The sequence below is a fragment of the Diplotaxodon limnothrissa genome, linkage group LG11 (genome assembly GCF_057381915.1).
Source record: "Diplotaxodon limnothrissa isolate DT_005_m linkage group LG11, D_limnothrissa_male_GT1.1, whole genome shotgun sequence".
In the NCBI taxonomy this organism is placed as follows: domain Eukaryota; kingdom Metazoa; phylum Chordata; class Actinopteri; order Cichliformes; family Cichlidae; genus Diplotaxodon; species Diplotaxodon limnothrissa.
Genome location: NC_140606.1, coordinates 28364164 through 28380329, shown reverse-complemented (window position 1 = coordinate 28380329; position 16166 = coordinate 28364164). Strand labels below are relative to the sequence as shown.

The 16166-nt window shown below is 42.8% G+C and overlaps 1 protein-coding gene across 1 annotated transcript in view; it reads right to left on the bottom strand.

Annotated features, from left to right (window-relative positions):
• The window catches only part of efna4 (ephrin A4), a 31574-nt gene continuing 15408 nt past the window's right edge, over positions 1 to 16166 (bottom strand). The window contains exons 2-5 of the mRNA XM_085365630.1: positions 11245 to 11543; positions 5898 to 5966; positions 678 to 704; positions 1 to 83 (exon numbers count right to left, since the gene is read on the bottom strand). Of these exons, the coding sequence (XP_085221756.1) occupies positions 1 to 83; positions 678 to 704; positions 5898 to 5966; positions 11245 to 11543 (478 nt within the window). The remainder of the gene's footprint in view (positions 84 to 677; positions 705 to 5897; positions 5967 to 11244; positions 11544 to 16166) is intronic.

Here is a 16166-nt window from a genome sequence, read left to right as displayed (position 1 = left end):
TCAGGTAGTCAACAGGAGCACGATGAGGAGGAGCGGCGGTGACGCTGTCCTGAGTGAGGATCCACTACTTAGAGGTACGGTTTCTGAAACAGAGATGTATGAAAAATCTTCAACTCATACACGACATATACACAAATTTGCTCAAATCTGTTTTCTAAGATTTGGGCTTGTCCTTGCTTTTCAAGAGAGATCTAAACAGTGACAGGATATGATGTTAATTCAGATACCAACTCGTCTTCAAATTAATAGCAACAGTTTTGCAAAGCCTCTGGGTTTTCTGAGTAGCACTAGATGAACTGACTGGCTTAAACAAAGCCCTGACCTCAACCCCATTAAACACTTTTAGGTCAAACTGGAGCACTGATTGTGTTTTACATCTTGTCAACTAACATCAGCGCCACAAATCACTAATGCCCTTGTGGTCGAATTGGTTAAAATCTCTTTGTGGAAACTTCCCAGGCCAGTGGAGGCTGGTAAAGCGACACATCAATGTCCATTAATTCAGCAATCGCTTTTGTTCCACTTCTTTTGACTTGTTTATCTTACGTTTAAAGCGTGTTTGAACATTGCAGTAAATGAGAGAAGACACAGAGGTGCGACCTGTCTGTTAATCGTGTAAGCATGCACATATGGCGGAAAGATTGTAAGTAACTCCAGTTTAAGACGTTGCATCTCACCTTGTTTTTGTTTTGAACCTTCTGATGCTGGAATAAGCAAGTGGGATGGGGGGTGGGGGTGGGAGAGAAAAGATTTAGATAAAGTTGAGGCAAAGAAACAAGTTGCTGATTAGTCATTTTTTCCATGCTTAACTTTCTCAATAAAGCTGCTGCTTTGTGGAACAAGAGGAGCAAGAAACAGACAAATGACCAGGGGAAGGTATTTACCATTACTCAAAGACTAACGCCATGAAAAATGAGTACTGACTGGCTGTGCAACCCTAAATATGTCCCCTATGCAAATTCTTCTAAAGGTCGGATAAAAAAAGAGCTTGAGAAGCATGGCAACAGGAAAAGATAGTGTTATGTAAATTAGAAAGAGTAAGAATGATCAAAATTATACAGAGGGGATACAGGAAATGAAAAAGAGGGAGGGAAAAATAAAAGAAAATTCAAAATGACAGAGCGAAACCAAGAAGTGGACAGAAGATGAAAGGGAGAGCAGTGGAGACTCGAGTGAGAAAGTACGGCACAAAAAAAAAAAAAAAGAAGGTTGGAAAGATTGAAACAAGGTCAGACAGAGAGAAAAGGGAGGGAGAGAAAGAGACGGGATAAGAGGCTGTTTGTGTCTGGGCGTCACTTTCTCAGCAGGAGGGGGACTAAAAGGAAATAATGGAGGGAAGAATGGAGGATGCTATGATGCAGGAACAGGGAGGGCTTAAAGAAAGGACAAAAAAAATACAGGTAGTGGGGCTGAAAACGGTTAAAAATCCCTCCTGATAGAGAAGCGCCATATAATACCAGTGAGAGCGTACGGAGGGTCAGGGAACGAGGATGAGCTTGCACAATTGCAGGTGTTATTAAATGAATCTATGGCCTTGAACCAACCTCGGAGAACTGCAACCCTGAACGCTCACAAGACACAAACTGCATTTATTTCCTGGAGATGTAACCGTAACTTAACTGCTTGTGTGCACCCATAAGGAAGACGCGTCCCCATAACGTGACTGCAGATTTCAGACCCCACAACATTAATAATACCTGCACCACACACACACACACACACACACACACACACACACACACACACACACACACACACACACACACACACACACACACACACACACACACACACACGCAGAATGTGTATCGATGATGCCAGGATAACTAACACTATATCCCACAGTTTCTTCCTGTGTGACTGTTGTGCTGACACAAGTCACTACATTATTTCTGTGCGAACAGTGACCATCTAAGGGTTAACAAAGGATTAGAGGTCTGGGCCTTGTGCAGAGCTTGTGTGAGTATGTGTGTGTAAGTGTGTGAGAAACAGCGGGAACCCCCCCCCCCCAAAAGCAAACAGACAAAAGTAGCAGAGAGTTCCTATCTAAACGGCCTTTCTGCGCTCCATGAAAATGTTCTCAAAATTGTTTATTTAAAATATGTACAATAAAAATATTTAAACGCATTTCAAGGACCACAAAATTGCTTCTCAACTTGAAATTGTACAATGAAAATATATTAATATCTTTATATAGGTGGACATTTGGATGGGAAAGCTTATTCATGTTAGTTTTTAAAAAAATAAAACCTGTATTTTAAGAGTAAAACTTCTCAACGGTACACTAACAGTTAGCGTTACGTGTAACTCGCACATAATGCGCAGGTGGAAAATAAAATTTGCTCATAAATGCCTTGTGTTTGCCCGGGTGTGTTTGATATGTGTGTTTTGATCCGACTTTAATCACATCATTTGCGCAGAAGCCGAATGTTCGGACATTCGTTTGTGTCAACATCACAATTATGGTCATGGCGAGCCCCCCGCGACAAAATGGTGCCCATGGTGGCGTGACTGCAAGAAGAGTGCCCTCTCTGCACTGCAGTCAGAAACAAGCCGCATGTGTAACTGTACATGCACAACCATGGTTAAGTGAATGTGTGTGTATGGCGGTGGAAATGTGTGTGTGTGTGTGTGTGTTCTTCAGTCAGCATAACGCCCCACTGCAGAGACAGACAATGTTCCACCATCCCACCTCTCCTCTCATGCCGCCATTTTACACGAGCAGGAGGTAACGTTAACCAAATCTGATTTTTAATCGCTTAACTGAAAAACAAAAATAAAATCGCGAACGAATAACGAAACGCGCAAATCGATGAAGACGGGGAAAGTCCATTTTGAGTCCGAAGTTCGGGATCCGAGCGAGCTCGGCTGGGCGAGCGGTTTGTGCACGTCGCTGTTCGAGTCTTGTCCCTGAGTATAATGAGTTCAGAGGGTACAAAGGTATTTGGGCGGGAGGGGAGGGGGTTAAGGAGGGCACTGGAGTAAGAAATTAGAAAAAAAAAATGGATGGAAAAAAGGGAGAAAGAAAGTGGGGAAAATGGTGAAGCTCTGTAAACTGAAATGAATGTAACGGACTGCTCACAGCAGGAGAACGGCAGAAAAAAAGGGAAGAGAGACAGAGAGAGAAAGGGAATCAATTAGAGAGAGAGGAGAGTTGGTCTGTAATGGTTTCTCACAGTAGGACGGCTGAAAAACAGAAAGGCAGCGAGACAGAGTGACAAGAAGAACAAGAGAGATAAACACAACAGGATGAGTTTTAGGGAAAAAGTTGCAGCGTAACAACAACAAAAAAAAAAAAAAAAAAAGGTGAGCGTAGAGTAAGAGTCAAAGCGAGCCAATGAAAGATGCAATTGAGGGCTGCAGGGCGCCACAGATTTCACACGACAGCAGTCTGCTGATGCCGATTCAAAGCCCTGTTTTCTGATGCAACACAGGCTTTCAGCAAAGTCCTTTCTCTTGTGTGATTCCTGACAGTTTTGCTCAATTAAACATCACATCATCACACACATCGCTGTGCTAAAATTCAGAACCGAAGCCTAAAGAGCCGAAACACGCTTTACAACACGACAAAAAACAAGTTAGGGAAACAACGTCGCGGAGAGCCATGTGTGCACAACATCATTAGGAGCCTCCCGTGTCAACGAGTCTGCCCTGCCTACTTTGTTGTGTTCTTCGGTTAAATTAAGGCGATAAACACACATTCACACACTGGAGAGGAGATCGAGGGACCGGAGAGTGGTAGCTGACCTTGGAGCAATGACAGCGTACCTGATGGACTCGCTCACTGTCACCACTCTGTCCTTCAGTCGTGTTGTGAGGCAGTGGGTCATTTTGTGTGTGTGTGTGCACTCCTATAATAAATTCAAACACCCATAACAGGGGCATCCCCGTATTGAACTTTTAATTATATGGGCTTCTTTCTGTAAAAAGAGGAGGAGGAGGGAGGGAGGTGCGTGTTTTGAAGTTTAGATAAGAGATGTAGCTGAAGGACAGGAGCTGCCATCACCAGCGGCCACACACACACACACACACACTCAGCGAGTATAAAGGCACTGTGTGCCCTGCTGCCATGCTACCTGTCAGATAAAAGGGAACCTGAGCAGGAAGGAACTAGGGAGTATGCGAGGTGTTACCACAGGGAACAACACAACAACAGCTGTGGTAAACCGCCACTAATGGACAGCCAAAGAGAGAAAGAGAAATCCTACAACTCTCCTTCATCTCCTCTCTCATCCATCTAATTTGCTCCCATCTCGCCGGCCTCATGCATGCTCATCCCAACGCACTCGCCGCACAGCGTGTGCGCGACAGAGATGGAGCGAAGAAGAGAAACGGGAAGACGGGGAGTCGGTGAATAACTGTAGATATGGAGATACAACAAAGAGATAGAGAGAACACGGGAAAGATAGGGGAGGTGGAGTGGGGCGGGGTCTGGGGGGGTGGGGTGGGAGAGTCGGGTGGAGGACGTGTAAGACACTGCCATGGATGGTGCCTAGATTAGTTTTGCTCCAGTAGCGAAAGATCATAAAAAATGAGGAAGGGAGGAGAGAGCTGAAGAGACAGAGAGAAGGGGGGGATTAGTGCCACTTCAGGAATGACAGAAGACTGAAGAAAGAAAGAGCAGGAGGTTGGAGTAGTGGGGGGAGTCAAAGACAAGGAGACGGAGATCCTGAAATTTAGTCGGGATTAGTTTTGGTTAAGAAATAGGATGAGAGGCTAAGAGGGGAAAAAATGAGACAAGGAACAGTACATTGACATATGTGTATCTTTGAAGGGGAAGTCTTTCTGCTATGAAGTAAATAGATTCTTACAGTAAAGTCAAACTCATGTCTCCCTGCATGCACGATCCAGGTGATTGCAAATATTTTGATTATTTTTGGCTCAGACGGGCTGATCAGGGAAAAGCTGTCAGAAGGTCAAGACTGCATTAGCATTTTCTCACTGAACAACTATCTGTGGTATTTCTAATTAATGACAGCAGGATAATTAGCATATAAAAAAAGTCATCAGCCTTCATTCTGGTAATAACGCAGCAAATTACTCCCCGTATCACCAGGACGGTGAGAACCATTCGGAGACGGCCGGAGCTCCTTTTATTCCACTTTAATTGTCTTCTCTTTTTTTCCCAAACTGATGAATTTAGTCAGTGCTGATTGATTAGACAACCACGACACCAGTTTCTTTAGTACAAGTGCGTGTTAGCGCAACAAACCCCCTGCAGATAACACTGGGATGGGAACTGGGACGGGCGTCTGAGACACGCATGTGGGCGTATACACACACACACACTTACACTTGTACAAATTGAACTCCAGAAGAATGCACGCAAAGGCCCATAGATGCAGAAACCCACAAAAACAAAAAAAAAGCGCATTTGGTAGTACACATAGAAAGGCTCCCACGCACACACTGACAACTATACAGGGATTCCCACTGTGACTGGGCAACATTCCCAACCGGAATGGGCAGCTCACTGGACTGGAAGACTAACATTACTCCAGGCGGGCTCTGGATTAGATCAACTCTGGGAATTTCAGATGGGGACAGAGTGATTGAGAGAGAATGAGGAAGGTAGTTTTAAAAAAAGAGAGCGAGGGAGAGAGTAGGGGAGGGGTAAAATGTGTTTTAGAAGATGTTGTCTCATTTATATGGTAAAGATAAATATTTTGAAGCATACAGATGCGTTAGGTTTCAATGATTACGGCACAAATTTTTAAAAAAGAGAAAAGAGAAGAAAGCAGAAGGTACTTTAGAGGGGATAAGCAGAAGTCTAAACATGATGCTATACAGCCCATGTAGCAGAGATGTGAGAGGCAGAGAAAAGAGTGTCTTGGTGTACAAAGTGGGGCGGGGGTGAGCATGAAAGAAACAACAGATGAAAAGAGGAGTGTACTCACTGGGCGCACAGCACACTGTGACGCGCAACTTCATACATGGCAGAGGAGGGCCTTCATCTGTGGGTAGAGCTGGAAAGAACAAGGAAAAGAAAAAATGTAAATAAGCTTCACACTTAATAAATCCAACAATCGGTTAGCCAATATTAAAAAAAATGTAATTAACACTTGCTGAATGAAACTCTTCCAAAACAGAAATGTACTCTTTGAGAAGTCCTGTGCTCCTGCTGGTGAATTCATATTATAAGCTTAAGGAACAGCAAGGTTATTTATTTAGGTTTTCTGTTTTAACCATATCAATAACTCATGACATCTCCCCCCAAAAAACACTCCCTGTGTGTACTCATCACACTCATCTACACAACTAAATAAAAAACAATGCGACACAATCGAGAGTGCAACCATTACAGAACGCAACACTTTCGATCCACTCAGATTATGGCTCACATGGGAACACAGGCAAACATCAGCGGTATTACCTGCCACTCTAACGCTGCTTTTGCAAAACAAATGTGTCTGGAAACTGCAGTTAAAAGCTTTTTATCTTTGAATAAAAACGCAACAAATTCAAGGCCCAACACACAAGTCGAGTGTACGATTACCAACAGTTTGTCTCACTTTGTACCGACACTTTCGACTGATAAGACGCAGCAAGTCCTCCGAGAAGTCTGTGGTACAGCACAGAGTGACAGTGGAGCTGCAGAACTGGGTTATGCTTATGACGACTGAAGCAGCTCCATCACAAACAGGAACTAGAAGGGCAATTTGAAAGCGCAGTAATCCAAAATTTGTTCAAACCTTGCGGTTTTAACAGAAATGTAACACGCTCTTCGTTCGCCCATCTTTCACCTCTCTAAAACATGTCAAGTTATCCAGCTTTTCAAAGCTTTTTTTTTTTATTGTGTTCATAGAAAAACAAATAATACTGAAAATGAAACAAGGTTTACAAAATATGATGCTCCATTGTGCTAGCATAATGGGCCTTTTTCACAGAGTAGCCACTTCAACGTGTCATAGCAGCTGGTGTGCTACCACTGCTACGCCAAAGAACCAGAGCTCTGTTTACCCAAATATGCTTTAAAGCTAAGTCGGTTAAAAAAATCTGTCTTACATGCACTTGTAAGTCTAAGACAAAAGGCACTTTCCCAAAAACATTATTACTTAAGGGGCACTCAGAAATGACAATAGATTAAAACGTTTCTACTAACCAATGTTAGCACATCGGGAGATTAAATATAGCTACACTGCCACAACACAGGTTCAAATGAACTGAGCAACTTAATGTTAAGTTAATGGTTAAAAAAGATCATCTAGTTTGTTAATTACTCCATAGCCCAGTCTCAAAACAATTCACTATGATCATTATTCAACACAAAATGTTAATTCAGTTTTTTCATCAAATGTGTTTTCTAAAGTTCTACTTTTAGCTGGCAGGATCCAGAGTTTATTAACAGACCCTCTAGATCTACATTCAGACATGTAAACGGTCAAACTGAATGAATAAATTGCAGCATCTACTCGTCACACACTGGTACATTTTTTCCCAGATAAAACGAATTTCACAAAGTCAGAAAGCTGGTGGGAATTTCTACTTTAGCAACTTTCATAGGAATAAATGGAGTGACAACCATCTACACCCACTGGCCACTTTGTTAGGCACAGAAGGTCAACTCGTTGTTAATGCAAATATCTAATCAGCTATTTGTGTTGATCAAATGACAGCAGTGCAACACATTTAAGCACGTAGACATGCTTGAGACAACCTGCTTCTACTGACCCCCAGAACGTGGAAGGCGATTAAAGTGACTTTGAACGTAGCATCCCATATGGAAACGATATATATAAATCTTATAAAGTTTGTATCTGTTTTGTGTGAAACTTGTATGAAAAGCATACAAGAGTGAAAACAGATATAAGATCCCTTGAAAAATTATATAAATGAAACTTGTAAGTTTTGGATACTTACTAAGACAATATATGAAAGTAATGAGAAAGTGGCCACTTTTATGAGTAAATCATGTAAGCCTGATATGATTCACTATATGAAGTAGGCCACATCTTATGCAAGTCTTTTATAAGTTTTTACTTTTTCTTTTCCATATGGGATGGTTGTTGTTGGTGCTAGACCGGTTGGTGTGAGTATTTCAGGAACTGATGCTTTACTTGGATTTTCCTACACAACCATCTCTAACTTTTACAGAGAAAAACTGAAAACATCCAGTGAGCAACAGTTCTCTAGGCGATGTCAGAGGTCAATAGTAACTTAACTCACTTGTTACAAGAAAGCTATGCAATGCACAACCATGTAAAATCTTAAAGCACCTGCGCTACAACAGCTGAAGACCACAGCGGGCGCCAGCCCTGTCAGCTAAGAATAGGAAAGTGAGTTCACTCGGGTTCACCAAAACTGGACAACAGAAGCTTGGAAAAATGTTGCCTGGACTTTCTGCAGCAACATTCAGATGTTAGAGTCAGAATGTGGTGTAAAAATAAAAGCATCCTGCTTGTATTAACAGTTCAAGCTAGCGGTGGTGTAATGGTGAGGGATATTTTCTTTGCACACTTTGGACACCTTACTACAAACATTGTTTAAAACACCACAGCTTACCTGAGCATTGTTGCTGGCCATGTCTATCCCTTTATGACTACAGCAGGATAAGGCACAAATCATCTTAACCTGGTTTCTTGAACATGAAAATCTGTTTGGTGTACTTAAATGAACTCCACGGTCACTAGATCTGAATGCAACATCGGATGTGGTGGAACGATAGATTCACATCACAGAGACAAGAACTCTGCAGCATGTGTGACGCTATCACGTCAATATGAACCAAAACGTTCCTAGCACTTCGTTGAAAATGTGCCACGAAGAATTAAGGGAGCCACCAGTAAAGAGCAGTAAAAACTGTAAAAGGAATGAGTGTGCTTGTTATTAGCAACGCTGTTTTGATTCCATTGTGGTTTTTGAGGGCCCTGTATAGTGGAAAAAGTGACACGCTCCAGTCTTTTTGTTAAATGGTGAAAAAAAATGCATTGCAATTTTATGACACTGGGCTCTGAATTATGTCCATCAGTTCATAATGTTTCAACTCAAAGCTTTTGTTAACTGTTTCTGCGTTTTCCTATTTGTAATAATTTACTGGTGACTCTCCAAATGTCAAGTCCTTTGTTCGTTTCCTCGGCTTTCCTTTATCTGCCGCATTTTTCAAATTTCTTGTGATTGTTGTCAAAGCAGTGAGATCTGTTGTTCTAAGCTCTCTTTGTCACCATTACTCTGGCCACTGTTGGGAAGAGCTGACTATCAGAGGATGTAAAGGTGTTTCCTGTTTTTGGGGATCTAGATATGGAGACCCAATGGGTCTTGGTCAGCAGGGTGAGCAGTAGGGCAGAGACCAGGAGGCAGTGGGTTGTCACTGTCATAGTCTGTGGGAGAGATGAGCTGGGCCCGGCTCAGACTCAGCCAACTAATGCCATTAGTGTTTCTAATACCATTGTACTGTTCTCCCGGGCTAATGCCATTATGCAGTCTCCGGTGCTGCGGGCCCATTCAGTGCACACACCCCAGAGCCAGACATTTGGACCAACTTTACGCCTTATCTTTGATGTGGACAAAACACACACAATCGCCCAAAGCCCGATGTGACCCAAACCAGGGGGTAAGACCTATTGTTGCTTTTCTGTGAACTGGCATGAACTACCACAATAGCCCAGTGTGCATGTGCGTACATACATACGTTTGTGTGTGTGTGTTAGTGTGCGTGAGCGTGTCTCATACCCTCACAATGGTCCATTGTCCCTCAGACCGCAGCAGTAATTTATGTAAAGATTCTTTCTTTTCCTTCATTTCCATCCATCACTTTTGTTGTTCCCCACTTTTCTCTCTCCCATTTGGGTTCCACTCATCCATCCTCCCATCCCTTTCTCCCCCCACCCTTCCCGTACTGTGAGACTGTGTCCATCTTTTGCTCTTTTTCTCCCCGTGTCACTCTTCCACGCTTCTCTACCTCCGTCTGCTTCTCTGCCTGCCTTTTTTTCCTCCCTCGCTGTCACCGTGTATTGATCTCGATTTCTTCCACCTACACTTTTTTGTCTCTTTGTTGTCACCCTTCCGTACTATGCATTTGCTTGACTCTTTCATTTTCTGCTTTCGTTTCATGCCCTCCCTCCTCTTGGACTTACACCAGAAGTTGTAAAAAAGCAAGCAAAAAAAAAGGCAACTGATTTTACAGCCACTAAGCCATCTTCTGTATCTTTCCCTCCCTTTTTTTCCCTCCAGTGGTTTGAAATAAATGAGTGAGGGGAGAGGATTGCAGGAGGATGTCACGGAGAAACCATCACTTAAATTGTACAACAGCCTACAGGTTTATGAAAACATCATATTAATGTCATTCAGCATGAATTTATGGATAACATTAATGGCATTCAGAAAGCTGCAGTTTGCCGACACTCATAAAAAACACGTTGGCTTAAGCAACAGTGAAACCTTTTTATCCTTTAAATAAGGCTTTCTGGCCGCCACATCATCTCCTGCACAGGTGTCTTTGCACAGACTGATGAACTGAAACATTAAATATTTAGATTTCTTTTTCTTTTGGGGCTGTTTTATTAGGGTGTAAGGAGCTGGAGCGAATATTCATTGTTTCACTTAAACACGATCATAAAAATGATGACAGATTATGCGCAGCAAAAACGTATACTATTGATCTTATTTAAATAATCACGTGACAAAGGCTGGGAATTAATATCAATACCATATCGATGCTTCTGAAATGCCAACTGTAGTGCTGAAATGCCCCGAAATGTGCCATTAGGAGTTAGATAGAAACAAAATAATGATTAATACTAATGATTTTAGATGCTTAACTCATATTAATACTTAACATTTATTTAATATTAAATACTTCAGATTCAAAGCAACATTCTTCTTATGCTAAACTAAAAATCAGATGGTGTTTGTTGGCTGGACAAAAAATCTCAGGGCACTGATATAATGGAAAAATTTGTATCCATTTATTCATATTTCTGGAAACTGACAAGAATCAAAGCAACAAATAACAACAACAACTTGCAGACCGATTTGTCTGCATATAAGCTTCAAAATTGTTGCATATTAAGACATGTTTGACTTTTGATATCTCTAAAAATCAGACAATTAAGTTAGGAATTTTTTGTATGGCTGCTAAATAACTAACGGTGTATCTATTTGTTATATCTGTCACATGACTGATCATCAAACATCAGGCATGTCAGAAAATTTCATATAACACTGAGCTCAAGCTGTGATATGTTTGACTCTCTAAATCGGTTTACCCTCTCCCAACACACAAAAACATACACATCATCTACTCACAGCTGTAGTAGTAGTGTCTCCCTGGCAGAAACTCAAACCCCAGTGAGAAGGGCGTGAACCTTTGGATCTTTTCTGAGAAGCGCACTGGTCCATATGGAGCAAAAGGGGTGTTACACTCCCACCTCTTGATGGCCCCCCTGGTCTCTACACAGCCTTGGAACGACTCTTCTCCCACCAGGTAGAGGGCAAGGGTCTCCGGCTGCCCGTGACCCACGGCCTCCTCGTTGGGGTAGTGGGGGCAGTGGATGTCCAGGTAATCGTTGAAATTCAGCTGGACAGACAGATCACCTGCTGTTAACCTGGAAGGAAGAACGACAACGGCATTAATACTGCATGTAGCAATTAGAGACTGATACATGACTGAAGGAGGGGGGAGGCAGTGATAGACTGCAGACACGTAGAGAAAGAGCGAGAGAAAGGACAGGAATTCCACAATTTTCCAAATGCACATCCAACACTTGTGACAGGCAATAAAACAACATTTTGATCTTTTTTAATACAAGAATTTGGTGGGATTCAAATGCTACAGCTACACTTCTGGACCAGTGACGATGCTGAGTGTCAGCTAGAGAGAGCAAAAATTCCTCACATGCTAATTAAGACCACTGAGGGGAGTTCAGCGTAAAATAAACTCGACTCCCTCTCCTTTCCACTCTCCCACTGCACAGCACAGATAGACAGATAGATGTGTGTACAAACGTAAGCGGATGTGCATGTGCATGTACAACCATGTCAGTCAAGGCTGACTGGAGTTTGGCATAACAACAACTCTGGACAAGACAGCATCATTAGGACAGAGCAGCTGCATAATGTGCGATCTTTCAGAGCGAGGATTCTGACTTCCTGTCAGCCCGCAGTATAAAGAGTTTCCCATGTACAAGCTAATATGTGAATGAAAGAATGAGAATAAAGTCAGAAGGGAAGAAGATGTAAGACAAAGCAAGAGAGGTTAACTTAACATAAAGATATCATAAGACTTCATGAAAGAACAAAGAGGGAGACAAGAAATAGGAAGGGAAACGTGTGACAAATGGAGGAAAGGCCTGTGAGTGATGAAGAGACATGAGACGAGTCCCACAGGCAGACAGAAGGAGGTTGGTGAAAAGAAAGTTTTGGAGACAGGATGAAGAAAAGCTGGAACAAAAATATGTTTAAAAAGAAGCCAAAGGAAGAAGTTGGACATACAGGTGCAAAAAGTGGAGTAAAGAGAAAAGTAAAGTGTTTTAATTAGTGACCCCAGAGAGCCTGAGTGCAGACACACAGAGAGAAGAACAACGGAGTGGAAGAAGAGAGGAGACGGACTTTAATTGGTCTCCTCTTCGCATGGAGTGCAGGAGCAAAGAATGAGGGGCAGAATGTGGCTTGGGCAGAAGGTTCAGGTCCGTCAGTGGGAGTCTTTATAGAGGGGTGACAGAGCGGAGGAGAGAGGAAGGAGTGCTGGGAGTCAGTCAAGGGGAACATGGGAGGGAAAAGGAGCGTGGAATGGGGAGGGGATGGCGGTGGTGGTGCACGGCAGAGTACTCTGAAGTTAAGTAGGCGGACAGAGAGTAGACCAAAAGAATAAATAAGAGGAAGAAATCAGTGTGGAGAAGGAGGAGAATGAGACAGAAGTGATGCAAGCCAAAATGAAACGGATAGAAATGACAGGAAGCAAGAGACTGAGACGGTCCAACAAATCTGCAGAGAGTATCAAAGATGGATGGAGCAATGAGAGGAGAAATGACAAGAGTGTCGGCGAGAAGGAGGCCAAAGCTCAAAAAGTAGAATAGAAATGAGCGTTGTGTTAACTCTGAAGCTGAGCACGTGTGCAGCAGGTGTGTATTTCTGTGTGAGACCACAAAAGCAGAAAGGCATGTGTGACTGTGTGTGTGTGTGTGTGTGTGTGTGTGTGTGTGTGTGTGTGTGTGTGTGTCTTGGGGATGCAGGTGAGACCCTGGAGGCAAATCTCACCAAAGCTGCTTCCTGCTCAATAGCGACCGTGCAGAATTGGCAATCTATCCACAGGACAGGACACCATCGATCAGGATCCCTCGCTCAGGACACACACGCGCACACACACTCTCCCCTGATCAATATCCCCTCTGTGCACGTGTGTTTGTGTGCGCAGTTATGTGCGACAGCTCTATTACCTGTGCGCTCTAATTACAGCCATAGAAAAGCACTTGAATTTCTAATTAAGAGAACGCTAACGCAAAAAAAGCACATACACACAAGCACAACACTACATTTACTCTTCATACTACCCGTGGTGATTTTTAAAGCCCCTCTGGGGCAGAGAAATGTTTGCTTAGGTGCGCCAGCTGTGGAAGTGTGTGTGCAGGTGTGTGCGTGTATGTGCATGTAATAATAGACGTGTGCTGTGTCAACATGCTGCACCCCCTGCTATGCATGTCATTCAGCTCCAGCTTCTTCTGCATTCCTTAGGTCCTGTTTTCCCCACCCAAAAGCCCACTACGCATTTTTCCTTACTCCCTGCTTCTACTCCATCTCCTCCCTTGTTGTTCTCCGCTCTGGATGACGTGAACCCATCCTCCATCTATTTCTTCAGCCTGCATTCTCCCTCCTATTTTTGACTTCTCTCTATCCCATATTACCCCACTCGCTACCCCACACAACCTTGCAACCTTGGGTTGCACCATATGTATGCCAGCAATTACAGAGTTGGTGTGCTGTACTGATGTCAAACTGTCAGCCCTCTTTCTTGCCTCTTCCACCCCCCCTCTCTGGTCCTAGTAGGCTTGGGTACGCCCTAATTACACTCAGCATCCTCCCCTCCTGCCAGCTGCCATGCAGCAGAGTGGTGACAGCACAGGGGCATCATGGGAGCACTGTGGAGCTGTGGGTGTCATAGAACAGAGCGCTGAAGCAGCCTATCGGTGGGAGAAACCTATGGAAGCAACAAAGAGGATTGGCTGGGTCCAGAGGGAGAGGGAAAAGGCACAGAACACACACTCACTGCATTTTGGCACACGTTGGCGGGAATACACACAAACACATGTTCACAAGCACCAGGACATGAAAGTACTTCAGGAGAATAAAACATGCTCTGTCCCTCATGCCACAGGGCTATCAATGACACCCTTCTCAGGACTGGTGCAAGCTTGTGGTTGATAAAGAAAAATCTCACAGAGGAGCAGAATCAAAAATAACATGCTGGGTTCTTCAGTGAAGAACTTGAAAAGACCAACATTTATCCCTTTATAATCACAGGAAATCAAATGCGGAATTGAAAGACCGAACATAGCTGACATGCTGCGGATGTGTCCATGTAAATGTGTGCAGACAAAGGCAAAAGTGTGCGTGTGCGATAATAATGAAATGCAGGGAGTTCACTGTGGCAGAGACCTTTGATCCTTTAATATGAGAGAATAATTAAAGGAGCAACAATCTTGCAACACAGCTTCAGGAATACAGAAAGGATACTTGATCACGCACAGCAGCTGCATGCTATGCATCTCGAATATACTAGAGCACTTAACGAAAGTACTTCACATAAACACCGGGGATACAAATATTCTGCTATAATGAAAATGCTAATAACATACTTACACTGTACTGTGCATGCCGAATGAATGCAGGAAATGTATATATACAGTCAGAGTACAGTAGGTTAAATAAACAAAGCCCTTAGTAAAAGCTTATTGGTTCCTTCAGGTGACAATAGGAGGCCAGAAGGCTTGGTCTAGCTTCACTCCTTCTTTGGCCAATCACAGCAGGATGACTGTTAACTCTGGGCACTACGCTGACTAGGCACAGCACGCCATGGTCACCCTACCTTGGCTAGGCATAGCGTGACACAGTTTCAGTCTTCATGTTGGATACTGTAGTAACACAGATCTTTGGTGCTTTCAAGAAAGATACGCTTTTAAAGTGTTGTTCCTTTTTCTTTTCTTTGTGCATTGCACGATGGGTGGGAAATCACCTTGATGATGAAAGATGAGTGGGTGCAAGGTGAGTCATTACTCAAAATGAATAACGCAACTTCAATATTCACATACAACCATAATGACTGTCATAGTTTTTAATTATTGTTACTGTTAATGAACATTAACACAAACACTGTACTCTTGACCAGCTACAAACTGTCTTGCGACTCATAACCTTGAAGGGAATGGAAACCCATGGAGTCATATTGGCTTTATTGCACCATAAAATTTAATGCAACTGTACTCTGCTGTAGCATAAACTGTTCCATTAAGTACAGAATTTGCAGTCAGTTTTGATACTGGAGTCGATGATACAAAGTTTCTCAGGCAAACTTACTCATTAGCGAATGAGCTATCTGACAAGCTTGCTTAGCAGGATGCAGAGGCTGAAATATACTGAAATTTGTTTGGGCTTTTGCCTTAATTGGATAGTGGCAGTGGAGGTGGACTGGAAAGCGGGGAAAGAGAGAGGGGAAGACACGCGGCAAAGGATTGGTCGGACTCAAACCCGAGCCGCTGCTTTATGGCCATGCCATACAGCATGTGGTCAGATGCTCACCCATAAACCTGAAATACGGAAAAATATTACCAATGCCCCACCAGCCACAGCAGCTCTGCAATTAGCTCTACCCAATATGTAATCAACCCACAGACTGTATGTAAAAGATGGACTGAACCTCTGAGTCTGAAAAATAATTCCAGTGTTTCTTAAACCACCAAAGTCACCAAAAACAGTCAAAAACAAAACAAACTAACAAACAAAAACAATGAATTGAGCTAATATTTAGGGTGTGGCTACTTATGGATTTTTTTTTAAATTTATGTATATTTTTATTTTGCAAAAAAAAAAAAATATATATATTTTTTTAGTTTTTTTTTTTCCATCAACACGTTCACTAAGCACTCCATTTTTATAACGTTTCCCGGCAATTGTTTTAGACTTTAAAGGGTTAAAACGGGAATTTGAAAATGCATCTTTTACATACAGTCTACTTC